The sequence below is a fragment of the Carassius gibelio genome, chromosome A9 (genome assembly GCF_023724105.1).
Source record: "Carassius gibelio isolate Cgi1373 ecotype wild population from Czech Republic chromosome A9, carGib1.2-hapl.c, whole genome shotgun sequence".
Taxonomy (NCBI): Eukaryota; Metazoa; Chordata; class Actinopteri; order Cypriniformes; family Cyprinidae; genus Carassius; species Carassius gibelio.
Genome location: NC_068379.1, coordinates 6,192,513 through 6,220,207, shown reverse-complemented (window position 1 = coordinate 6,220,207; position 27,695 = coordinate 6,192,513). Strand labels below are relative to the sequence as shown.

The 27,695-nt window shown below is 35.4% G+C and overlaps 1 protein-coding gene across 1 annotated transcript in view; it reads left to right on the top strand.

The window, feature by feature from the left end:
* Positions 1–375: 375 nt before the first annotated feature.
* The window catches only part of LOC128019531 (ephrin type-A receptor 3-like), a 97,884-nt gene continuing 70,564 nt past the window's right edge, over positions 376–27,695 (top strand). The window contains exons 1-3 of the mRNA XM_052605571.1: positions 376–569; positions 9,996–10,060; positions 17,678–18,335. Of these exons, the coding sequence (XP_052461531.1) occupies positions 485–569; positions 9,996–10,060; positions 17,678–18,335 (808 nt within the window). The 5' untranslated portion in view covers positions 376–484. The remainder of the gene's footprint in view (positions 570–9,995; positions 10,061–17,677; positions 18,336–27,695) is intronic.

The following is a 27,695-nucleotide window of genomic DNA, read 5'->3' as shown; positions in this document are numbered from 1 at the left end:
AACATTGTACGTTTGACCATAACATGTATTTGCCCAAAGAAAGCCATTGAAGCTCTGGCTTTGGTGACAAATGTCTAGAGCTTAGTGCTGTTTTTAAGGCAAAGGAAGTGCGTAAATTCCACGGTGTGACATATAATAACGGGAATTTGATGAGCTTCCTCTTGTGTTTTTGTCTTCCCTTCAATTTCCGCGAGATGACATGACCTCTGTTGAACCTGCTGGTCCAATAAACCGCGCTGTCTGGTGTGTAGGACCCAGCGAAAAAGGGAAGTGAGGAGAGAGAGACAGAGAGAGAGAGAGAGATAGAGAGAGAGAGAGAGAGAGAGAGAAAGAGAGAGAGAGAGAGACTCCTCCTCGTCTCCGGTGTCAAACTTGACATCAGCCTCTGAGCCGAGAATGGTAACTTGTGTCGGAACAGAAGCCCTCACATGAGTGGCATGCTTCATGGAGTTATGTACCTTGTTTTGCCCCCTCAACTGCTATCATGGATTGCAAAACCTTAACACTTTTCAATTTCCTCTCCACGTTTATTTCCATCGCAGAATTCATTATTCATCCATCCAATGAAGGTAAGACAACGTCTGGAGTAAGAGGCATATTATACCTCATCTCTGCGTGTCATAGACTCTGTCTTTACAATACTGTTAATTGACTTGCGCTGGACCAGACGGGTTATTTCTGCTCAGCTTTGACAGGGCAAAATGAAATCGAAGGGAATAGCTACCATCGAAGCTCATCCAATAAGCCGCAGCGAATTCGATCATGTTGCTTAAACGCTTGCTCGTCCACTTTATGTCAAAGCAGCTGCTCCAAATGAATCAATAATAGTACTATCGCAGTTCTGCGCGAGACGCATTGAATTGCTTGCGCGAGAAATGGATGCAAAGGTATCGCTGCAGATTAAACTTTCAGTATGCTGCTGTTTATTGTTGTTTGTTAGGGTCGCTTGAGCTACATCATAAAAGCTTGTTTTGAAACGATCGATCGATCACGAGCGCGCAACGACTGAGCGCAAAATCCAGTCCGAAAATCAAACGAGCATACCGCGTAATCTTAAAATAGGCTGTATGTGAGGACACTTTGTGCTTTTGATTTATTCGATTGCTTAAATTATTTTGTCGCTATATTTTATATAGTCAAGCTATAAGGCATGTAGTAAGTTTGTGCGCCGAGTTTATTCAGTGGCACCGTGCTTTTGTTTTAATACGTGAAATACTTAAACTTATTGGATATAGCTACTTTGCTTCAAATGCGCCATTTGGGTCAGCAGATATTTACCTGCCACTGGGTGTCTGTCACATAGCCTATTAATATATCCTCGTCCTCTTCTTCTTCTAGTCTTCTTCCTTTTTTTATTTAGGCTATTTTTATTTAGTTAGTTATTTTTTACTTAAAACAATACGCGTTGATGTTAACGTAAATCATATTTTTGTTTGTTTATTTTTACTGTTATAAGCTGCATTCAGATTTTACTCCGAAATATTAGGTAGAGTTTATTGGTGCCGAAGTTGTTTCCGTTAACTGCTATTCATCACGATCAGTCTAACTTAAACATGGTAGCACACGTGTTGAGCTTCTTCTTTTATTATTATTATCATTTTCAATCACATATATGGCCTATTGGATAACCTGTATAACGCCAGTAAAGGCCTACAAACTAATGAGATTTCAAATAAAGTGATCAAGTGAGTAGGCTACAATCGAAATAGTCTTTAAAGTCAATAACTTAAAATATTAAGCATGTCAAAATTTGAACCCAGCGAAGTTAGTTAGAGATGCAATTTATTTTTAACAAAACGGTTGTCATTTCTAGGACACTGTATTCTTTGTGAAACACTTCAAGAAGCGGCGGGATCGAGATGTAGACACTTGTAAAGACCAAAATAACGGATAGGGCCTATGTTTTATTTCTTATTATATGCTTTAAATGCGTGTGCACCCCGTTTTTATGTAGCCTATCTCATGCGTAATTAGTAATTAGCATTGTTTGTCTCGTTCTGAGAAATAAAGTTTTCCATCACGGGGGATGGGGAAATGAGACGTGAGACATTAAACATTTGTGTATAGCACATCATTATACAAATTATAAAAGTTTCCGTTTGTATTGTTGTCACATATTCTATATACATGCCTGTTTATTAGCATTAATAAACTTAAGGTGCTCTTGACTATATTCGGTCTAGTTATAGAGAAAAAAAATAAAGACTTTTGTTAATCTTATTCAGTGAAGAGATACAGAAGATGGGAAGATTCGTTTAGTTGTGTGGCTTTATGTTTGATATGAAACACATATTCAGGCCAGTTTGCTATGATTGGGTTTAGAATAAGTATGTTTGTATCAGAGTGTAGGATGATCTTTGTAGAAAGATAAGATGCGCTCATGTGCTGTCAGCTCAGAGGATGTCTCGTGATGTTTCAGCTGTCTGTTCTGTGGAGCAGAGCGGCTTTTCTCTCTTATTGGGATTTATGGGCTTTGAATTACCTTTTTGCTGAAAAAAAGTATGTAACGGGACATGTTTTTCACCAGAGAGTGTCAGTATAGAGCCGCAGCTATTGGTATAATTTGGCGCAAGTGCATTATTATTATTTTTATTTTTTATTTTTGTTACAGATTGCAATGACCTAAAACAGTACCATTGTGCTGTTTATAATCTACTAATATGATCTTAATGAATAAGATCATATATACATTTTTAATAAATAACTGAACGTGTTGAGCTTCAGAGGCCAGTTCGAAGACCTCTGGTATAATTGCGGCTCACCTCCCGAACTTCGTGCAGCCTATTGACGCAGTCAAATTATGATTTGATTAAATAAAGATCTTCAACTATACATTTCATGTCCCTAATTACCCCCTTTCTTAGAATAATACACGTACACAACGAGCTTTAATACAGGAAAAAATTCTAAAGTTATATTATATAGGCTATCGATGCGAAGATAGACTCTATTTACCTCTTTTGTTCAAGAAATTAATTATAGCCTACTAGTGGAGTTTGAAAACTCTTTTTCTTATTATTATTTTTTTTTTAATTTTTATTTGTGTGTGTGTTTATATGTAGGCTATTATGTGATTTTAGTCTATCCCATAGAACTGTTTATTGACCTGACACCAATGACTTTTCATATTAGACGTCTCTGCTCGATCTGAAGGACGATTTACTACAGGAGCTGTGCACTTTCACCCTTAACATCAAACATAAAAATACAATAAAATAAAAAAAATAAAATAAAAAAAACTTTAAAGCTAAGTCTCTATTGCATGGAATTAATTGTAATAACCAGATCCTTGTAGAGCGCACCCCATTGCGAACTCATTCTCGCGGTCAACGAGTGTGTTACAAACTGTATGTGTCTTTGAAGACAGAGAAGAAAGCGAAACATGTGACTATTCCAATTTAATTTAACTCAGCAAAATTAAGCATGCAAATAAATTTTAAAAGCTACAGCTGGTGGCTATTACAAAGTTGGGGTTGCCTACAATTTATGTACTGAAACTTCTAGGCCAGTTAACTGTAGCCTACAACATCCATAAACGACACCCACATACAACAACAACAATAATAATAACAATAATACTTCTGAATATCCAAGCAGCTGAGTTATACATTTTCTTGTCTACTTTTACTGAATTTCTTCCTATAGTCTGTGTTTGGAAACAACAAAGTAACTTGAGGCCTACTTACATAGTCCTGTAGATGCACACAGCATAGATGCACTCACATTTTGCTTTTTTTTTTTTTTTTTTGCTCAAAAATTAAAGCAAATTAAAATTCTATCTCATGTAAAAGTTGAGATTTTTAACTTACATTTTTTTTAATGCTTAAAATACATCATCTTCTGATTTAAAATGTATTTAATTAATAATGGTAATATTCTCAACTAGTAGCAGCAGGCTTAATGCCAGTGTTATTTTATTTTATTTTATTATTAATATATATTTTTTTTACAACAACACATGGCATTAAAAAAAAAAAAAAAAAAACACCAGGGAATTCTTCTTCTTCTTCCTCTTTTGGATCTGGGGACTCTTCCTGGTGAAACATACTTTTGTTTAAAGAATCAAATGAATCTTTCTGCCAGTTACTGTAGCTTGGCCTATGTGAGTCCTATGTTTGCGGCGGGTAAAATTTTGGGAGTAGTCTAGTGTAATGTATATCACCTCTCCTTTCTTCCATACGCTCACGACGGAGTCCTTACTCGCCGATTTCAACTAAAACAACAAAAGTCTCCCTGAAATATCTCAGGAAATCTCCCCAAAGCCCATCAACTCCAGAATAAAGCATCTGCCAAAAGCATCAATTTAGATGTAAATGAATCATACAACACAACTACGTTACTAAGGTTTCCATTTTCTAGCTTGTTGCCAAGATGGCGCAGTTTGCAAGCCACAGCGCTTCGCTCGCTCAGACTATGTGATGGCAGCACGACATGCTGTGGGGTGATGTCATGGTGCACTGTAGTTTCCAGACGGGACGGCTAATGTTTTGCAAGTGATCCTACTCTTTTAGACATTTGGAAATTTGCTTAAATGTACAAACGCATGCAATGCATATCGAATCATCAGTATAACAGTAACATGTGTGGTCCAGCTGATGGGTGGATTTTGGATGGAGATGGTGGACAGAAAAGCTGTAAGCATTCGGAGGAGCTGAGGCAGACACCCTGAGACTCGACTGAATTATTCATGGCGTAGAGGTTAATACTTCATTGCCATCATGGCCACTATGTGCGGAAGCTTCGATCAAGCCGCAGGAATTCAATTTGCTTTTGTTTCTCCATTTGAATGTGTTTATTTTGGGTTTTTCAGATAGTTGAGTTGGGGAATTATTAAAGCAGGGGCACCAAATCCAGACGGCTCTTGAATCTAAAACCCAAAATATGGATTGACTTGGAAGGAAGCCATAATCATTGCAATAACCTCCTTTACAAGTATTGACCTCTCAGAAAGGTTTTGGGGTTCGTGGGGACCCTTGGTAAGGGTAGACCAGCTGCAGGGCAGGATTTAGTCTGGGTGAGAAAAGGGATCATTGGAGCAGCAGTGGATATTTTGGACACACATATCGCGGCCTCTTGTTCTCACTGGAAAACCCTTTGAAAATAATCCGCCATGTGTCTTATACCCCCACAGTCAGATTTTAATAAAGCCAGGCATCAGCTCCACTGCCGTCCCAGGACCCGACGGTTCTGAGGTGTTCAGACACCTGTCTCTCATCTTAATTCAATAACAGATTTAATTAACTACCTGAGAGGTGACAAAGATAGCGAGAAGTGAAGGCGCTGTGCCATTTATGGGCCATATGGTTCTCTTCTACCCGTGCAAATCTCATTCTGATCGTAATCGACAGCCGTGATCACAGCTAAGTTCAAGGTTAGTAGCTGTTTCCTGCGAGAGCTTTATACCTATCGCTTCAAATACAGTGAAATCCTAAGAGTTATGTGACAAGGCATTGTAAAATGACGATTTGTAACACACTTTATGTGTTTTTTTTTTTTTACAAACAAGATATTGGAGTGATGATATTTATTCAGCATGTAGGTTGTTGCCACAAAACATTTTTTAAAGAAAATCTTAAATAAGTAACAGTATATATATATATATATATATATATATATATATATATATATATATATATATATAAAAACAAATAAATTATATATATATATATATATATATATATATATATATATATATATATATATATATATATATATATGTTTTTTTTATTATTATTATGAGTTTATTTCCAGTTCATTTGAAATGTTCCTGCATTGTGACTAATTAATTTGTGTAGTAAATACAAGGTCATAAATGATGCCTTTTTTATTTTTTTAAGAAAAAAGCTTAACATGTTGCTTTAAATGGATTTTTCACAACAGGACATTTCTGCTTACTTAAAATATTTCATGTCAGCTACGCGTAATATGAAATGAAAGCAAAATTATTATGCCTTTAAATGTAAATGTATATTCATACTTACAGTATTTAATGGCAGCTATCCATAGTATGATATAAAAGTGAAATTATGATGCATTTGAATTTAAGTGTATATCTATTTTATCTCTAGGTTGATGGGTAAAATTAATGGAGTATTTTTAACACAGACTTATGGTCTTCTTTTGTTAAATTCAATATTATGATCTCAATGTAAATATATTTGAGGTACTGTCACTTTTCTGCATGTTTATTATATCAAAATATGGTGGTTAGACCGGTTTGTGAGTTGATTTTAAATGTTTTTACATTTGCCCCATTAAAAGATGCTTCAGCTAAAATAAGTAATTTGTCATTAGTCACTCAACAAATACATTTCACGTTGAGCTGTTCGAGAAGAACGATCTATCTTAGATAGTTTGTGAATGAAACATTACCATTGTCTCTTTTTCAGCACTCTTAATGTGTGCGATCAATGTGCCATGTACAGATGAAAGGAAAACAATAGCTAGTAGTGCCGGGATGATGCATTAGAGAGACAGAACCCCCTTGGCGGCCTGTGGTTGGAGTCCTAGATTATTGTCTCGCTCCTCTATTGATCTATCTGTGTTGTCTGGTGTGGTTGGTTGGATGAGATGGCCGTTGGATCAGCTGTTCATAACCAGCCCTCTGCTTTGTGTTTTGGTGGAGAGGGTGGGAATGACGTTGGCTGTGATTTCCTTCTCTTACAGCTGCAGGAATTCGCCTCACCCATGTAGCTTTCTAATTTTATGGTCTCAAATTTCCCTGGTCGGCTCAATTTGAGATGTGGGCTCGGCTCATTGAGAAATTTAAATTGGAACCAACGGAGCTGGATGTTAGCTGTCATTATCTGAAATAAGCAGATAGCTTTATTATAGTTAATAGGGATCATCTACAGTATGAGAACAGCCAGCTGTTTGGCTAGCGCTCAGGTGCGCTGCCATTTTCTGCTGGAATTTGATAATGGGTCTGTAACACACACTCCTCACCCCTCATATGTGGACTATAGAAGTCAAAATTGAATGAATGAATTATGCTTCTCACGATCTTTAAAACCTTCTCATCTATCGAAGAAAAAAATATAATTTAATGTTTGAAATTAGTTTGGTAGGCAAATACACATTTTCTGTGTATGAATTTCTTTACAAAATTTAATTTAATTTAATTTAATTTAATTTAATTTAATTTAATTTAATTTAATTTAATTTAATTTAATTTAATATGAAATATGAAATCCTGTATTTTGTACAAAACTAAAATACAAAAACTTTTTTTTAATCACACACACACACACACACACACACATATATATAATTCAGTCAGTTAGATATTTACAAGTAAAATCATTCATCTAATTGTTTTAATTTTCTATTTTTATTTGTAATTTGATGAATGAAAAACAATAGACTATTTATAACAAGTAAACAAGTAAAAAAAAAGTTACAAATTAAATACTGCAAAGAAAATTTCACAAAGTTCACATTATTCCCATAAACATTCCGAAAAAAAAAAAAACTGCTTCCTTGTCACATTTTGGTCTCTAAAATTTTTTATTTTATTTAATAAATTATGCAGTAATAATAATTTATAATAATATTCAAATAATCATTAATAAAGTAAATACATAATAAAGATAAACAATAAAAGTAGTCATAAAAAATTTATCTAGATTCAATTCAATTGAAGTTTATTTGTATAGCGCTTTTTACGATACAAATCATTGCAAAGTAACTTTACAGAAAATAACGTTTCTACAATGTTCAGTAGTAGCTTATAAGTGGTGACTGTCAGTTCACGTTCATATGACAGACATTTTCAGAAAAATTAATACATGAATTTGGTTGAGTGAATTTCCAGAGTGTTCCAGAGAAAAATCTCAAATAGGAGATATTTACATGTTTTGGTCACTGAAAAGTTGAAGCTGCTCAATGTTTATGTAATGTTTTTGATCACTACCAAATTTCCATATTCAAATATTTTGTTATTTTATCATTTTGATGACTTCACTATTGCTCTTTAATGTGGAAAGTAATAAATGAGTTAATAAAAATAAATAAAGGATGAATAGGCTAAATGTGTCCAAATCTCTGACTGGTATAGAAACAAATGTCTTATGTTTAGAAGGTGTACTGGCTCTGACTCAGACATCATGTCACGCTTTGTGATAAGAAAATAAGTATATGTTTGAAGGCACTTTTAGAAAAGAAAGCTTTATGTCATCCATGTCCCATATGTCCATTTGTGGTTTGGCTGGGTGTTTTAAGGCCATCGCTGTAGGGAGAATGAGTGACACAGCTATAGTAGGGGCCATAGACGCCCTGCTGAGTGGCCCACATGTCAGCTGAGATTATGTGTTTACTGTACGCCGACGGAGGCTTTTGTTCTCTGTAGAAGCCTTGCTCAATCAAACAGGAGTCGCTGTCACTGAGATGTCAAGAGCTTGTCACGACCTTCTCGGCTGCAGCACGCCATGCAGCCAGCCAGCCTTTATCTTTAATAATGCACTTTCCTTTCCTGTCTGTCGTCTCTCGTTGTTTTACCTTTCATTTTCCATTGATTTGTATCTTTTGTTGTTGTTGTTGTTCTTGTTTCCTTAATTTTAATTGATTGGATTGGACAAGGATTTAATATTGTGGTGACTAAAAATCTAAATGTATTCACAAATATAAATAAATATTGAATACAAAGACAGATTCAGATTAAAGAGGGTGTGAGTTAAATAAAACAATAACATCTGACAATTTTCCAATATTTATATCGCATGAATTAGAAAAAAAACTTTAATAAGCAAAATATGAAGGGAAAATAAAGAATATATCCATTGAGTATATTTATTTTCAATTTCAAATACTTATTATTTAATACATTTTTTTGAAAGGCGTTACTTATTTATATTGTTAAATAAATTCATAATATGTTAAATAAACCAATTAAATAACTATATATATTGTTCTGGACTATTTATTTAAGATTTGATCAGTATTACTAAAGTCCTATGTTATGCCTTATATCATATTAATTTCATTTATCATGTGTATATCATGTAGTTACTCATGCATAAATATTATATATATATATATATATATATATATATATATATATATATATATATATATATATATATATATATATATATATATATATACATATACATATATATATATATATATATATATATTAACAAAGTTAACTGCAAAAGTGTTTTGGAACTAAATGTGTTGTGAACAAATTATATTTTAAACAGTACAGAATTGAATAAATGTTTATTATTATTATTATTATTATTATTATTATTATTATTATTATTATTATTATTATTATTATAATTATTATTATTATCATTATTATTTTATTAATTAATTAAAGTTATTATACCATGTTAGTGAGTAAAAAAAAAAGTTGCATGTTACATGAACTTTTATAGTCATAGTTGTAATTTATGCAATAATTAGTAACTAAACCTGAACCAAACCTTAATCCTAATCTTAACCTACTAGTATTTAATATTGCTCAGTACTCATGTGTGTTATTATGCAGTTACAACGTCATCTTAAATGGGGGTTAAATGTTTAAAAAAACAATCATGTCTAGCTATAATCTCTTATCAACACATCGCTTTAAAATATTGAATCCTTTCGGATGGTGCTTGTCAGATAAAAGAAACCATTTGTGATTTGTTCGCCTTGTTAGAGATGATTATCAGTGAAATAATACTCAGAAACTCAAAGGATCAAAGATGGGTCAGATGTTAACGATCCCGTCATGCACGGGGTAACGAGGGTAACTTTTCTCCGGCCGTTTAAAGCTTGTGCGGCTAACTGAAAAAACACTTGTTTGAAGCATGAATCCATTGACTCCATTGTTTGTTTAATTGGATTGTGGCATAAAGCAGTGCAGCTGAGTAAATACTGTGTTGATTGGGACGCTGCACACTGAGAGACATGTCCCGGTCCGGGTGGACGTGTGGCGGGGGGTGAAACCCAATCTATAAAGGGCTGACTGCTTATTTGTTTCTCTCCCCTTCTCTCTCATTTTCTAGTTAACCTGTTGGACTCCAAAGCAAGCCAAGGGGAGCTGGGCTGGATATCATCCCCATCCCATGGGGTGAGTGCTGCAGACCTAATCCATAATTGTTAGTGGAAAAGAAGAGAACAGAGAGTACATGCTGTGAGGAGCCGAAATGCCACTTAATTATACTATACAGTATATACTTAATATGAGTTTAACTAATACCGTTCAAATTACATTTTAATTTTTAAATACTAATTTATACCGGTGAAAATTTATTATTTACATTTTTGAAAATGGTCTCTTAAGCTCATCAAGGCTGCATCTATTTGATCAAAAAGATGGTAAAAAAAGAGTGATACTGTGATATATTACAATTTAAAATTACTGATTTCTATTTGAATATATTTTAAAATATGATTTATTCCTTTAACCAAAGCCGACATTTTAGCATCATTGCTCCAGTCTTCAATGTCACATGATCCTTCAGAAATCATTCTGATATGCTGATTTACTAAAACATATTTTGTTTCTTCAATTTTCAGTGCTGAACACAGTTTTGGAAAAGAAATCAAAAACTCAACATTTATAATAATGAGAAGACCCATTATAAATAACTGAACACAATAAATAATTGATATTAAATGAGTGTCAAATATTAGAATGAATAGCACATTTGCATATATTAGCATATTACAATGATACAGATATCAGACTGATTTCTGAAGGATCATGTGACACTGAAGACTGGAGTAATGATGATGAAAATACAACTTTACTTCACAGGAATATATAACATTTTAAAATATACTGAAATAGAAAAAGGTCTTTTAAATTGAAATACTATTTGATCAAATAAATGCAGCCTTTTTAAGCATAAGACACTTTCAAAAACATACCAAAAAAATCTTAATTATACCAAACTTTTTACCATTTATATAAAAAATACAGAGAACACATATTATAAACATTATAAAATAATGTATGAGAATTCCTAGCCCAAAGGCATGTTTTTCTTGTCAGCGTAGATCAAGTCAAGCTACTTTAATTTTGTTGTCAAAACCTCAAGGTCGCAACTTTTGATTATAACCATGTTTATTTGTTGAGCTGTACAGGTATTGGTCTCAAGGGTTACTCGAACCAAACCGTTCCTTAAACGTTATTATGTGTTAAAATGACTTGCTGGCAGTTGCTAAAGGTAATCCAGTAATTTGTTCCATATAGCTGCCAAACCTTGTTTCCCCTTGTTCTTTTTCACTGTTGGCACAGTTAAACATAAAGCTTTCTTTTCTTAGAAGCAAAGGAGAAGTAAAAGAAAAGTCAAGTAAAAGATGAAGCAAAAAACAAAAAGGTCATTTGCATTTTATATTAAGTGCTTTTTAATGTAGAGTGCATTTATGGAGAATTGAGTAATTGGCCTAATTTGCTAGATTAATTTCTAAATGCTCATGAGTTCAACTGAGAAAGCATCATTAATCTTTACAAAAGCCGTAAAGATGATTTAAAACGAAAAGGGAAATCCCTTGCAGATATGCGCCGAATGCTCAGGGATTTATTAAGTCGACGTGTAGCCATTGTCATGATTAAGAGCGAAAATCAGGTTCTCAAGGTGAATTAACTTGAATTACTCTGGACTTCTCCCTAGTTTGGAGCGATAAGCATGCTGCGCTGAAAGCTGTGCCCTTAAAAATGATTTCAAATAATGTGCCTCTGCAGCGGTGACACTGACGGATGGGCCGCCCTCCTTCTGCCAGTGTAAGCACAAATCGGCCCGGTTAAAGCAAATTAAGAGCTAAAGCCCATCGGACGCTCCCTGTGCGGCCGCCCACTCAGATAAGGCCAGTAAATATAAACCGGCCCTGCACAGACAGCTCTTTAAACACGCAGCGCTGTTTATTACAGCCTCTCCAAACTGCATCAGGCCTCAGCCTGGGATTCATTACTCAAGGCAGTCAGATTATTCTGTCTGCGCAGCGACAGCCCACATGAACTGCTCCGATGTGTTGTGCTGCTCTGAAGGCTTTACGCAATTGTTTCTTGAATTCGTACAAAGCATCTTTGCAGAGATGCCGATAAGAGCTTGATTGGTGGGTGTAGTTTTGGGATTTGAATGCCTCGTTTCTCCAAAGCTGCTTTACCTCAGCAACAGAATGAGAAGTGCAAATTGCTCTTGAGCACTGACTTGGCTTGGCATTGGCGGTGTTTTTAATTCCATTTTAGATTTTTGAATGAAGAACAGGATTGATCTGTCGCTCTGGGAGGATCGGTGGCTGTACTGTTTCATTGTTTTAAAAGAATGTTCTTTGGTTAGTGTAGCAGAACCAGTTTTTGAAATCTGAAATATATAAACATATCTATACATACAGTGTAAAATCTTCATTTAGGATTGATCTGTATCACTAAAATGATATATTATGGTATGAGCAGTCTTATTTCACATTAATTTGATTTATCATATTTATATCATGTAGGTATTTTTGTACAAATATTCAATTAAATATTTAATATGTTTTAAGTGAATTTTTTTGTTTGTTTTTTTTAGGACAAAGTTACCTAAAACTATTGAAAAAAAATATTGTGAAAAGTGCTACATATATATATATATATATAAAAAACGTATACAACTTAAAATAATCTTTATACATTTCAAATGTTTCTCTTCTAGTTTATACCTCTAACCACATGTAAGAGACACTTTAAAAGAGACACTTTTATAAAGTTAATATTTTTCAGATAATATTAACCCAATTTTGTTGGCTCCGGTACAGTAACAAAAATTAAATTCCATTTATTTCATTTTACATAATATTCCACTTTTTCCTCACACAATATATTTTAAACAAACTATAGTTATGTGTATGCACGCACACACACACACACACATACGATTATTAAACAAATTAGATAATACATTTTTACCTTTCGATTATTATTTTTAAGTCAGCTGTGCAAAAAGGAATTAAAAAAATGAAATCTCAAAGCAATGAAACTAATATAACAGATTGTTTTGACTCAAACTTCATCAACATTCGTTAATAACCTAATTCCTCATTTAATTTTTGTCTCTAAAAATCTGGAGTAGAAGCCAGAAGATCTGCTGCATCGTAGCATAATCGACTGAGACTAAACAGGCAGAAAAACACATTTTTATTATTGAAACATTTTTATGATGCGTTTCTGAAGTCACTCCGCCAACGCCTTTAGCGAAAGGCAATATATCCAACATGATGCTGAAACTCATTTCGTCTTTTTCCCCCTGAAAGGAAACTGTGAAAGGTCTCCAGCTGTACAAAGTGCAGAGAAACCCCCTCTATAAAGGTGGATTAGCACGTTATATGGCCTCAGCGGGGTTAGCGGTTATGGTTCCTCTGTGCTAAAAGCTGTGATGAAAAGATATTGACTGATAGGGTACAGTTGTCGCTGTTGCCTAGAGCAAGAAATCTTAGATGGTGAAGCACTTGTCATTTCTAGTGTTTCCTGCTATATTATGGGAACAGGGTGGGCTCACGGGCCTCACGTATAAACATGAGCCTTTTTCAGTTTTCTTTTTAGAGTGATTTGTGTCTTCAGTTTAGTTTTGGGTGGTGTATTTCTTTGTAATATAATATGGTTAAGTTTATGCTTGTTGAACAGTGTTGGTAAGCTGATTTGAAACTGTAGCTTCTGAAAATACAAGCTACATATAAACTGAAGCAATTTAGTGAGCTACAGATAACTCTAGATAATTATTTCTTTCTTTCTTTCTTTCTTTCTTTCTTGCAATCACTTGTAAAATAATATGTGTGCTTAAATGTACTGAATCCCAGACAGCAAGCAGTTTTCGGCCCACATCTGGCCAGTGTGAAATCCATGCGGGCCAAATGAGGGCCAGATCTGGGCCGAAACTGCTTGCTCTCTGGGGATGTACATTTATATACTTCAATTCTTTAAGGTATACTTTACAAAACTAAAGGCAATAATAATGAAATAAAAGTTTAGATTATATTGTTATTGTAAGTTTTATAGTAGTTTGTTATTCATTTTTACATTTAAAGTTAATATAGTTTAAATGTAGTTAATTACAAATTTATAAATGTATAATTACAAATATATTTAAGTATGTTACATAAATAATAATGACAGTATCAATATATATTTGTCAGTGTATTCAGCAGAAAACTTTAACCATAATTCAAAGATTGATTCATTACAGAGATCTAATGTAGTCCTACATAAGTTGGTCACAAAGCATTCTAAAGTTTAGCTAATTTAATTTTATATAAATCAAACCTATAATATGTTTGCATTTAATTGCAAATATTATGCAGTTAAGTGTTCGAATCCATTACATTCAGTTTTTTAAAGGATTGCTGGAGTATACTTTCTTCACAAGGGATCACAGCTAAATGTTGTTATCCTATTTTTTATTTCTTTTATTTTTTATGGATCAATTTGTTTACATGAAGGGATTTCAATCAAATTCATCACACTTAACAGCTCTTTACTAGATAATTTTTTTAAAGTATTAAATCATTTTGCAATACACTTTGACAAAACTCGGTGATCTAGTATTTTATCATGCTTCACTGCTACTGAAAAAGCTGCACTTCTTAAAGCGGCTAAGCTATTGTTATGCTACCAAAAAACTGTATTTATTTAATAATTTGGGATGCTATTTTAGTTACTTGCTCCCCAACACTGTTACTAAATAAGTTAAATCAATGTCAATTTAATTTAGATGGTTTCCAAAAACATTCACCAAGAATGGATAACAATTAGCATTAGCTTATTATTGAAATAAAGTGCTTGAAATAAAGTGTACTTGTAGTGGTATCAAGCCCCGAAGAGCACAGTCGTCTGAGATCAGTCAGAGCTTCGTTTGTGTCAGTTGGTACAAATGTGAACTTGACAGCAAGCAGCACATAAGTACATCTTTTCTCCATGCCCTCTCGGCTTTCTGCCGTTCAGACTCTAATGGAGCTCTCGCAAACAGAACCCACTCTAATTTTGTCAATCATAATGAAGAGTGTGAGATTTGATAGAGAAACCACATGCACCTATTCAGGAAATGTGCATGCGATGCCAGCAAAAGCCAGCGGTATATGTCAGTCTTCACTAACTAATGCAATTCCATTGTAATATGAGCGAGAAGAGGATTATAATTTTATTACATGTCTGTCTGAAACATAAGCTCTGCTTCACTTTGTCCACAAGTGCCAGGGAATCTATTAGTTTAAAGTACCAGTTGGCATGTGTACACACTGAGTGTACACCGGGGGAGTTGGGCCAACTGCTGATTTACTCGTTTCTCTGTTGCTTTCCTTGCTGGAGGGCGATTGCTATTGTAAAGTGATATTCGGAGAAACCTAAAGTCATCTTCAGTCTGCCCTTCGAGTGAAAGGGAAATACAGATTGGTGTCCAATCTTTGCCTGGCACTCTTTGAGAAACCAATGCGGCCTGTCCGTAAAAGAGATATCCAGACAGGGCTTTTACAGTTTTTTCCTCTCTATAACCGGGTGGTATGTGTTATAAAGTAAAGCTATTTCAAGGAGATGGCTTTTGATGTGATGATGTCACTAATGGCAGCAGACAGTCCATGTAATACACTATTCTCAAGTGTGTGTGATTTACACATCGTATATGACGTTTCATTTATTTTGGCAGCCGTGGTCGAGTACGGTCATTCTCTATCCAGTTTGATAATGCTGCACAGCCCAGGCACCTGGACTTCATTTAAAGCATCAGCTATGCTGGTGAATGCAAGTTGGCTCAGTAAATAATTTGCAAAATGCAGCTGAGACTTATGACCAGATTAAATTACCATTGATTTATTTCAGTTTGCATCATATTTGTTCACTTCGCAAGTTCATAAACACTATATCAGAAGCAGATTCCATTGTTCATTTTTAGATACTGCTTTATCACCAAAGTCTGCAGATTTACACAGATTGGTGAAACATGTTATTATTAAAATACTGTAATGCTTATTGCTTTAAAAACGTAATTATGATTACAGCTAGTAGTAAAGATGTACTGCACATATTTTATATAAAAAAAAAAATGCTTAACCACTGATGAGTGAGCAGAAAAAGAAAATTCACATCTACTGTCTAAATTCATGTTATTGAAATGATCATTAAATATCCATCCATGCATATGTTGCATTTTATTAAAAAAATAATTGACCGTGCAATCTTTTATTAAAAGTACATCATGATTTTCCAATGAAATCCTGCTTAAGCCCCACCCTTTTTAAATTTTAAATATGGGGCATGTTCTGCTACGGTTTCCGGGTTGAACGTCATGTTTCCTGGAAACGGCGTGCACCGGTGTGCAACAGGGTTTGAGATGCGTTTTCTCTTGTTTGGTGGGTGTGTCAGAACTGCAGTCCAATCAGCAGCAACATGTATATAAAGCACGCGGTCTTAAAGTGAACTCGCACAATGGCTTCAAGGAAAATAGTGTACAAATGTGTTCGTTTCAGCTGGGTATATGCAACAACTGAGGATATTAGAAGACATGTTTGTCGTAAGTTTTATTGTAAAAATATAGGATATCAACACAATGATGTAGTTGTTTATATTTTTAGCTTCATTGCAAGTGTATGACATTTGGTATAGAAATAAACAATGGTAATTAAGTGCTTTTCCTAAAAATGAGAAAGAAAATACAGGGTATTAAAACCGTATGAACTACAAATAAAGTCAGTATGTGAGGCTAAATAGATGTGTTTTAGTCTGAATTAGGTAAGAAACACAAAGAATGGCCTTCTCAGCTGCCATAGTTGCAACTCTTGCGTCATCAGAACAGTGTGTTCAACTCATCACCGTTTCTGTTTAAATAACGTTGTGCAACGTTTTGTCGGGGCTGAACGCAGCCATGGTGAAATATTAAGTCACATGACTTGAGGCAAAGTCACATGACTTTTTTGATGACTTTTTTTCCAGTGTAATTTATGCACATTGTCTTATAAATAATAATAAATAAATAAATAAATTCATTAAATGTATCATTAATTATGCAATATCCCAAAATGTTCATTCAAATATGTGGATGGAATTCCAGCAGTCAGTGAGTTCAATCCGCTTGCTTTACTTCCAAAATAAAGGCTGTGCATCTGTAAACAATAAGATGCAAAACGATATATTAAATCCTTGAGATCTTAACAACGTGCTGAAAAAATGCTCCTTTTGGGGTGTTTCATTAAGCACCCTCACAGTTGAAACACAAATAGGCAATTCTTCAGTTTGAGGGCACACTTGTTCTGCCGGGTAATGAACAGCTCGCAGCCACTCCAGAGGCCTTGTCTCACTCAGCCAAGGGCTTTTATAAACTTCAGCTTGACCGAGAGCCATATAGTACTCCATTATCGTAATAGAAAACACTGCCTCTCAGTTCATCATTTATTTTGCTTTGTGTATGTTAAACCTCAAGACTTCTGGCTGCATTGTGCCTTTGGACACCCTTAGTGACAAAACAAAATGGTTTGTCAGGCTCGCTTTACAAAGGAGAGTACTCCGAGTGGAGGGCGTCGTTAATTATGTCCCACATTAATTATCCAGACAGGGGAGATATTTATGCGAAACGATTCATTATTCCAACTGTGTTTGAGAAATAAATAACCTCGACGCTCAGGTGTTTTACATTCGTCTCGGTGCTGTTGATATGTAGGAGTACAGTAGTCGTTCGCTTCCCTCTGAATAGATTTGATTAACTTATTTCTCTATTTGCAGTGGGAGGAAATTAGCGGCGTGGATGAGCACTACACTCCCATCCGGACCTTCCAGGTGTGCAACGTGATGGAGTACAGCCAGAACAACTGGTTGAGGACCAACTGGATTCCTCGCAATTCTGCACAGAAGATCTATGTGGAGCTCAAGTTTACCCTGAGAGACTGCAACAGTATTCCCATGGTCCTCACCTGCAAAGAGACGTTCAACTTACACTACCTGGAGACTGACGAAGACCAGGGAAGTATGTTTCGCGAGCACCAGTTCTCCAAAATAGACACCATCGCCGCCGATGAGAGTTTTACTCAGATGGACCTGGGCGACCGTATCTTGAAGTTAAACACAGAGGTCCGTGAAGTGGGGCCTATGACTAAGAAGGGCTTTCACCTGGCTTTCCAGGATGTGGGAGCCTGCGTGGCCCTAGTTTCAGTGCGGGTGTACTTTAAAAAATGTCCTTTCACAGTGAGGAACCTGGCTATGTTTCCCGACACTGTACCCACGGACTCTCAGTCACTCGTGGAGGTTAGGGGCTCCTGCGTCAACCATTCCAGAGAGGAGGATCCACCAAAAATGTACTGCAGTACCGAGGGAGAGTGGCTGGTGCCTATTGGGAAATGCCTGTGCAACATAGGATACGAGGAACGGGGATTCGCTTGCCAAGGTAGAGTTCTTCTCTAACATGCACACTTTTCTCCTTACAGTGCCTTTTTCATTTCACGGCCCATTTTCTTCCTTTCATCAGCGTGATGCACTAGCACCAGCTCTGTAGACAGCGGCTCTAAATGGGACAACTGAGTGCGTCCCTGGAATACCATTCATTTGTTTATGCTGCTCATTGTCTGTAATGGCGAAGCATTTGGCTCACGATGGAAATGTTTTTAAACTCCATGGTGAGTTGAGTATCTGTCCCGTGCTCAGAGAGCAAATGGATTTTTCCCAGATACGGACACACCTCTGATCTGTCAGCCGTGCTCTGGATAAATGAATACGAGAGTCCTGTGTAAGCGAAGAGAGAGAGAAGATCTGTGGCGCAGACCCCCTTAGAGGGCAGCTTGAAGCAGTTAAACTCTAGAAACACTTCTCTGCATCACCTCATCAGTCGCACAGATAGATGTGCGTTAGTCATTGAAGAAGGATAAGTGTGTGTGTTTGATGTGAAGCATATGAGATGATGTGGACATTTTTTGAGTCTAAAGACGTTATGGGCTCATATTTAAAGATTTTAAACTGTTGAAAAGAGAATCTCTTGGCAATCTTCCTTTGTCTCGGATTACATTCAGAAAATCAGAGTTGTGATGCTAGAGTTCAGGTGTTAATGTAAATCACAGAGCAGGCCAAAGGACCATCTGTGGAAATATCATAGCTTTAGGGGTACAACACCTTGTCCCTGGGTCAGTACCCTTACTTACGGGTAACTATTTAACCCTGAAATGTTTATAGTAGTACCTTAAGGTGTTACTCTGCATTCTTTCATTGCATACCTTAAGACAGTGGTTCTCAATCCCAGTCACGAACCACGTTCTGGTCACTTCTATTTGACCATATAGTTCCCTGCGAAATGGACTTCACAGGATATTTCACCATGATTCCAGTTCGAAGGGACTGTATGTGTTCATTCCATTCAAAATGCATTAAAGTGCATGAGAAGTGAATTTAAATTGTATTTATTTACAGAGGTATATTATGTCACAGTTCACACTTCTTTAGTAAGTTTCATCTGTGAGTGAAGACGCTGCAGTAGCGAAGCAGAAATCTGTGAATAAATGTTCTGAAGTGAAGTAAACTTCAATGTATTTCCTGTGCTCAGGCAGTAGAAGTCAATTAATGAAGACTGTGTAGGGAGCCAGTCAATCAGAACACAGTTCATGCATGCAGGTTCTCTTCTAATGAGCTGAAGATCTGAATCAGGTGTGTTAAACGAGAGAGCGGGGGTCGTCATGAGGACTGGAATTGAGAACCATTGCTTTAAGGTACTAATATGCAACTTTAGGGGTAGATAAGTCACAAAGTTATCCAATTAAGGTTATTGTCCAAGTGATAGGTTGTTGTACCTATGAAGCAAGTGGTCCAAACATCCTGTGGCATTTATTTCCAATTCGCCCTAATACACCTACCTGGAAGACTTTGATTAGTTGGTTCAAAGTTAACTTCAAAAGTTACATTTTTATAAATGGCATCTGTGTTTGACTCCATTTTGGTTTCTATTTTCATTTTTGAATTCAATAATACATCCGGAATGGCTCATAAAGCAGTTTGCTCCTGCAGTTCCTGTAAGTCTCTTCACACTATTTGAGTCAGAACCATGGTACTTTTGCACCATTGATGTGAGTGCAGTAGTTTTACGGTTGAGTATTTTTCCATCTAAACTTTACATGCACACAACCACATTCACATTTGTGTGTCACAGATTAATTGAAAGAATGCAGAGTTGCTCTCAAACAAAACATATTCAGAGGGGAGAAGTCATAGCGAATAGTCAGGAACATGCTCAGGAATAGGAATGGGACGCTCTACAGCTCTACTGTACATCACGCAATCACTCCAGACCATCTGTTCGAACAGACTTGGGTGCAGACACCAAGTTTGGAAATCAATTCTGTCCCCAAAAAGCACATCAAGAACATTTTGACGGATGTGTATATGTGTAGGTCTTGCTGTGGTTGAAGGAGCTGATAATAGATTGGCTGGCAGCTAGTTTAAGTGCTTCAGTCCTGCCCATGGTATTATTCGAGTTAAGATGTCTCCCTGGAGAAATCACTTCTGCTCTTCATAAAATGCTCTGTGTCTATCCTCTACTCCAGCACTACCCAGAGATGTTTAAGAATTTTGCCATGCTTTCTGTCCAGCTGTACTCTTCTTGATGTGATAGTATCCCTGATTCCTGGCTTGTGTTCAGTTAGACATCTGTGTTTGTATGTGTATTTATGTGTCTGTTATGGAACACTATATGTGGAACAGCTGCAAAATGGGTCACGAGGGTGGTTACATCAAGATGCATCTGAAATTTGCATGCCATAGGCAAAGTGATGAGGAAAACAAGACCACACTACAGTTTTCGCTGTTTTTTTTTAAAAAAAGTAGCTGTTATTCCTGAGATTTTATTACCCATAAAAATGATGGGCTGAACTTGACCTGTTGTTCTAGTTTTGTTATTGGCCATGTAATTGAAAGATAGTTGTTAAATCATTAAGGGTTTGTGACTTCTGACCTTGTGCTTAAAGTTTGAAGTTCAAAGAACGTTCATCACTTTCATCTTATCACACTATGATTGCAGTTCTTACATTTTAAATTTGTTAAACTGCTAATTAAAATGCAGATAAAATAACATCATTCAGATTTGTAAAAAGTAAAAAAAAAGTCTGAATCTGATTTTCCTTTTACTCCTTTTTATTATCGTTTTTTTATATATATTAGATTATTACTGAAGTGTTAAAAAGAAAAGCTCCCACAAAACTTAAATGAACTACTGAACTGATTATTACTGAGTACTAATTTCTAAACTAGGCTATATCACTGTAAATGTTAAAAGAAACACTGTCAGCTTGGTGGGAGCAATATTATGATTTCTAATACTTAAATGAAAAAATGTGCCACTACATTAGATATTTTGTGGATTTGAGGGCATTGTGTGGACTTTAGTATATTTAGCCAGTTTCAAGTTTATATTCTGTATTATTAGTATTACTGAAATAAATTATATATATATATATATATATATATATATATATATATATATATATATATATATATATATATATATATATATAATTATTATTTTCAGTTACTGGACAAATAGTACGTAGGTTTAACTACCATGTACATTACTAGCATATTGGCTGTTTATTAGTATTTATTAATACTTATAAGTATTATTACTAGCATTAATAAATCACATAAAAAGGGGGTTTATTGAGGCAAAACTGTAACCATTCTTCTTTGTATAGCAAAATATTGATAATCTTAAGCAGACACTATGTCTCTTCTAATTCCTCATGCATCAAATGTGATTTATATGAAACACATGTGATTTTGGCGTTGCTTGTTTTACCCCATCAGTGGAATGAAACGTGGTATCAGCCAAAAACATGGTGAAACTGAATACAAATGCTGATGGCTGAGGCCTGACCATACATTTCAAATAGTTGTGCATGGTCATGTATTTTTGCTGGCTAGTTTTCTAACCTGTGGTTTGGCAGTAGTCATGAAGAACTGATGTCTCTGAAGGTGACTGCTCCTTACAATTTATCAATCCAAACACCCATTTGTGGCGTGTAGAACCAGACGCCTATCAAGTGTTTCAGCGTGTCTCTGGGATGTAAATGACAATGACAGGGCAATGGGAGGGCTTTGATAAGTACACGGATGAGTGATTGAACTGTGAGTGGATGAATGAACTGAAGTAATGAGTAATGATTGAATGATTTTGAAAGAGTGATTGAAAGAAATGAGTGAACTTTAAACAAAATTAAAAACATTTCAATAAAGGTTAAATAAAATTCAAATATAAATAGTAGATGTAAAAATGGAAAGATGTAAAATAGCTAAAGCTGAAGTACAGTAACATAACTACTAACTGAAAATAAATAAAAATTAGAACTAAACAAATGCTAAAACTGAAATAAAATACATTAAACATAAATAGTAACATTTAAGAAAAGCACATAAGAAAATTATTAAAATGAACCAAAAGTAAAAACCTACTAAAAATAAAAACTGAAAAATAGCTAATGCAAAACAACTAAAACTATAACTGAATTAAACACAAAATGCAAAGTAACTAACTGAAATAAAAATAAAGCATGCATAGTAATATTAAAATAATAATAGAAAAAATTTCAAAAGCATGTAAAAATGCTCAAAATTAACCTATAAAATGAAGCGAAAATATATTCAAAAGCTAATGCAAGATATTAATAAAATAATAATCAGTGAGTATGTAAAATTATGTGATTGATTGACTGACTGACTGACTGTGAGTGAAAGAAGGAATCTCATCACCATCATCATCATTTTTGTTCATTTAATGAGTAGATTTCAGTTTTATTTTAGAGTCTCATCAGTTAATCTCTACTGTTCCTGATCTCCCTGTATTGGAAGTGATCACGGCAATGAGCTTTGCATTGAGAGCGTGTTTCTCCATGTCCACCGTGTTCTGTTTTCTGAAGAGTTGTGTGAATGTTTGGATGTATTTGACAATCCCTTATTAGTTTCAGTGCAGCCTAATGGACACTAATAAGGGCTTATATTACCAGAGCGTGACAGCTGCTGCGTCACACACTCATGTGCAGGGGAAGGGTCTAAGTCACAAATCTCTCAGCAGGCCCGCTGTGCTAACGGATTGATTACAGCAGGGAGCCTGAGTGGGATATTTTGAGGTGTGCAGACCTCCATTTCAACACTTCCAGTGTGGACGAGTCATATAGCGGATTTGGACGCTTCACTGAGGGAGCACCTCTTAAATAATTAATGACCTTTTTTTTGAGTTTCAACTGCTGCATGCAGTTCCTAGGTAATACCTCTGTAAATGTTTGGATTGAGAAGAGTTAAAACACTGGTTACAACATCTGATCTAGCAGCGCACAGTTGATCTGGGATAAACAAGGATTCAGAATGAGACTGATGTGGTTTTGAGCATTCACATTTAAAGCAAAAAAGAAGCAGCAGCAGCAGCATTAGAGCTGAATGATTAATCAAGATAAAAACAGAATTGTGATTTGGTGTGATTATTAAATCACAAGAACAATTTAATTTAGTCCATGTGCAATTGAATGAATTATGTAATATTTATTCATTTAAATTAGCACAGCTTATTTTTAATTCATGATATGAATTCAAAGTGAAATGAATAGTGGTTGTAATATAAAATCATTCCTGAGAATATTGTGATTTTTTTTTTTTTTTATTAACTATATATTTTAATTCAGTTTACTTAGGAGCACGTCATTTGGTTTCGCATAGAGATGAGGAAATGAAACTTTAGTAACATATTCAGATTCAGATCACACTTCCAGTTTAAGTGAATTAGTTCAAAATTCTGATTCAACGCATCATTTCTATCATCATTTAAGGGGTGTCAGGCCCAAAAATGGGGCAACCTCCTCCAACAGGCAAAATTATTCCTGGAAGTAGCCAATTTTCCATTTATTTGTGATTAAAACATTTCAGTTTATTATTATGTATTGATATTTTGGTTAGAATATGGTTAGAATATTTGAACTACAGTATATTTTATTTAATCTTTGCTCTGAATGGAATAAAACAAAATACCCTAACAGTTATTCATAGTAAATACATTGAGATTCATGAATACGAATGAGAAAAAAAAAAGACCTAGAGGTGATTCTTTAGTGGATTTTCACGTTCATTATCGCTAACAGAAAGACTCCACTGTAATAGTGTCAGCAATATGAGTGTGATAATATTGCACCGTATCATAACCTCTTGTGTTGTTTCCTGTACATATTTCACTGAGTTTTGCTGTATGGCTGCTGCACCGCACTGTTTAGTTAAATTGGTCCAGGATTGGAAATTACATCCCATTATGATAATGAAACAGAACGAGTCAACGATCTAAAATCTGTGTGAAATTCTTCTAACCACAATTTGATCTTAAAACAGCAAATAAAAGGAGTATGTGAGCCGGATGTCTGTCTGTCTTGCGAAGCTTCCCATGTTCGCAGCTGCCACGGGGCTCCTTTGAGAGAGCCAGTGGTTTACATTCCGGCTGGATTTACTGAGATATACAATCCCTGTGCTCGCTATCCCTGATTAGTTATCAGATCTTATTAATGCGGCGGCAGAAAGTGCAATAGGTTATTTTAACAAGGCCTTAAAGCTGGATGGAAACCTCTGAGCCAAAAGTTGGATTCAATTGGACCTGACGAACGCTGTTCTTGGTTTTCAGGCAGATTTGAGGGCTGATATGGTTTAGTGATGCACCACCTCAAAGCAGCTATACTTCTTTCCTGATATATAGTTCTACTGCTGTGCCTCACTCAAAAAAAAATAAAAAATCCCCCAAGCTTCTGTTTAGGATTGTTCAAATATGCAGTTTGTTTCTCTCTTTTCTTTTCTGAAAAGTTTAAAATAACGGTTTATTTTAATACATTTTATTTATTTTCTTTTTTCCAGTCTTCAGAAATCATTCTAATATGATGATTTGGTGCTAAAGATAGATAGACAGATTGCATATACCTCACTTCGCTCATAGCAGACAATTCAAATCAGACAAAAACATCCTGAAATGCACTGTTGAAGACAGTTTAAGGATTTGTTATAAAAGCTCTGCTTTGATGGCTGTAAGGGCGGTGCTTTAAAGGAGATGAATTTATCGTCTTTTTTCTCCATTCTGAACAGGATTTTTTCTTTTATTTTTACCAGCGTCTCTCGCTGTGGTTCTGTTGTTCATGTGTTCTGAGTCTTGAGTTTCCTTTGAGTTGCCGGTGGTGATAATGAGGCTGAGTTTTGCAATACCCAAAGCGTGAGGCTCAGATGGGGAGCGCGTTCGCTTGCCCGGCTTTGTTTCAAATCACAGCAGCAGGACAGCTCATTAATTTTATGCACTCATTGCTAAGACTGAAAGTCCCTAAAGAGCGCTCAGTCCGTTCGGATAGTTTGTGCTCACCTCAGTGGACAATTAAAAACACTCCTGAAAAATCTTAATGCAGCAGTGAGGCCTCCTTCAAGGGTCGTGCTCTCTTGCTCAAGCAGATGATGGGACTTTAATAGATCTTCATCTGTGCAGATTTCCCATTTTGTTGCACAATTAGTACACGCTTAATCGTAAGCAGTAATCATGGGTAACGTAGTACAGGGAGGCAGGAGTGTTGTTTTTTCCACCTCTGGATTCTCACCGCTCATTTTTCTGGCTGCTCTCATCTCATGCCATATTTTTACTCTTCACTCTTTAAACTTTTTTTCTGAATCCGATCCGTAGTGCTTAATATGACTGATATTGTGGAATGACTGGACTCCTATATTATCGATGTTACAAGTACTTTTGAGATCTCCAGTCACAACTTTGCCATCCATGTAAATGCTGCCGAAATAACAGCTGCTGTCGGTCACACTGACCAAACCTCTTCTACTTGCAATGAGAAGTAATGAGCTTAATGTGCTGCCTTCTGGCTCAATGCTTTTGATTCTGTTGTCTAGTGCTTTCTTGGGGCCATTGGCTGTAATGAGTGTATAAAATGGGGCTTCGGACAGGACCTGGATTTGCTCGGGCATCAGAAGATACACTGCGAAACACACATAATCACTAGGGCTGTGACCTAATCAAGCTTCGTATTGACCAGGTCACATGTGTTTAGTTACAGCACATTTATGTAGGGATTGGAAAGAGAGAGAAAGATAGGGTTTGAGGACATCTAACTGGAATCTCTGAGAACACATGTACACATACACACTGATTCAGTGACTTCCTAAAGTTATGTGCTTTGTATTTGGCCTTGTTGGTTGCCATAGCACAGTTTACCCCTTTAGTATATCTAATTTGAATTTAATGTTATTTTATTTCATTTTATTAAATTTTATTATTGTATTTTATTTTATTTTTATAAACATAATATATAAAAAAATAAATTAAATTAAATTAAATTAAATTAAATTAAATTAAATTAAATTAAATTAAATCAACATCATGATCAACTTGGTTATGAATGCCAAACCAAACCACAATTTATTTTTATTTATAGTTTTTAATTTACTTATTTATTTATTTATTTATTTTTTTGCTACATCTGATATAAATCTTGATAATGTTCAACCTTTTGTGTTTTATATATCTCAATATTTAGGTGTTTGAAATTATTATTATTAGTAGTAGTATTTTTAGAGGAATCATCCAAACTGCCACTGATGCCAGAAAGATGAACATTACATTACATTTAGCTGATGCTTTAAGCAACTTACAATTGCTATACATGTCAGAGGTCACACACCTCTGGAGTAACTAGGGGTTAAGTGTCTTGCTCAGGGACACATTGGTGTCTCACAGTGGATTTGAACCCGGGTCTCTCACACCGAAGGCATGTGTCTAATCCACTGCACCATCAACACCACATTTAAAATGTTTAACGCAAGAAATGAAATACAGTAAATGCATACTGGAGTGCTTTCTGAATACTTCTAAAAGAGTTCATTAAAATAGACAGCTTGAACTGATTCACAGTATTGAACTGAACTTACTGACTACAGGAAACATAATAATTAAATATAACAAAGTAAATAAAAAAATGCTTTAAAGGTACTTTCCAATATTCAAAAGGCATGCTCACCATATTGTCGATTTCTAGTGTACATTGTGTAACAGGTATTTTCTTCAGGCACAGCTCTTGGGACTGACGTTGTCTTCTTTTGAAACAGGAGGGCAGTGGTTTGTGCTATAATTCATAATGACAGAGTGTCAGACCCAGTAAATAAGCATAGCTGAGAAAAAAAAAAACAAGCAGTCTCAGAAGTATGTCTGCTGAGTTGATTGATGAGGGATGTGTTTTTGCTTAGTTTTACTCTGTACGAAGCATAGAACAGTAACTCTGAGTTTTACTCTTAAAAATAACATAAATACTAAACCTCGTCCTTGGTTATTTGTGATTTCATCTGGTCTGGTGATTGTTTAACACCTTCGCCGGACAGACCGTCTTCTCGCACACACGACCGAAGCTTTGTTCTTTAGAGCGCTGTTATTTCATGCTGGAATTATAGAGCGGGCCTTTCATGCTGGAATTATCCTTCATAAACTAAGGTCAGGTCCCAGATGGAAGCTATTATTGTACCTCTGACTCATTGCATTTGGTTTCTCTATCAATTTCAGGCAAGGGGACACTCGCTCCCTGAGTATTTTTCGAGCTGTTTTTCCAATGAATATATGACCCCAACGCATTTTCTACCATAGAGTCTTAGTCTGACATTTTCCATGGCTAAATCATGTGAGATTACTTTGGGATGTGCTTGCAACATAATAACCATGAGGGGTTACTAGTCCAAATGGTCAAGACATGAAAAACAGCAGACACTAGTG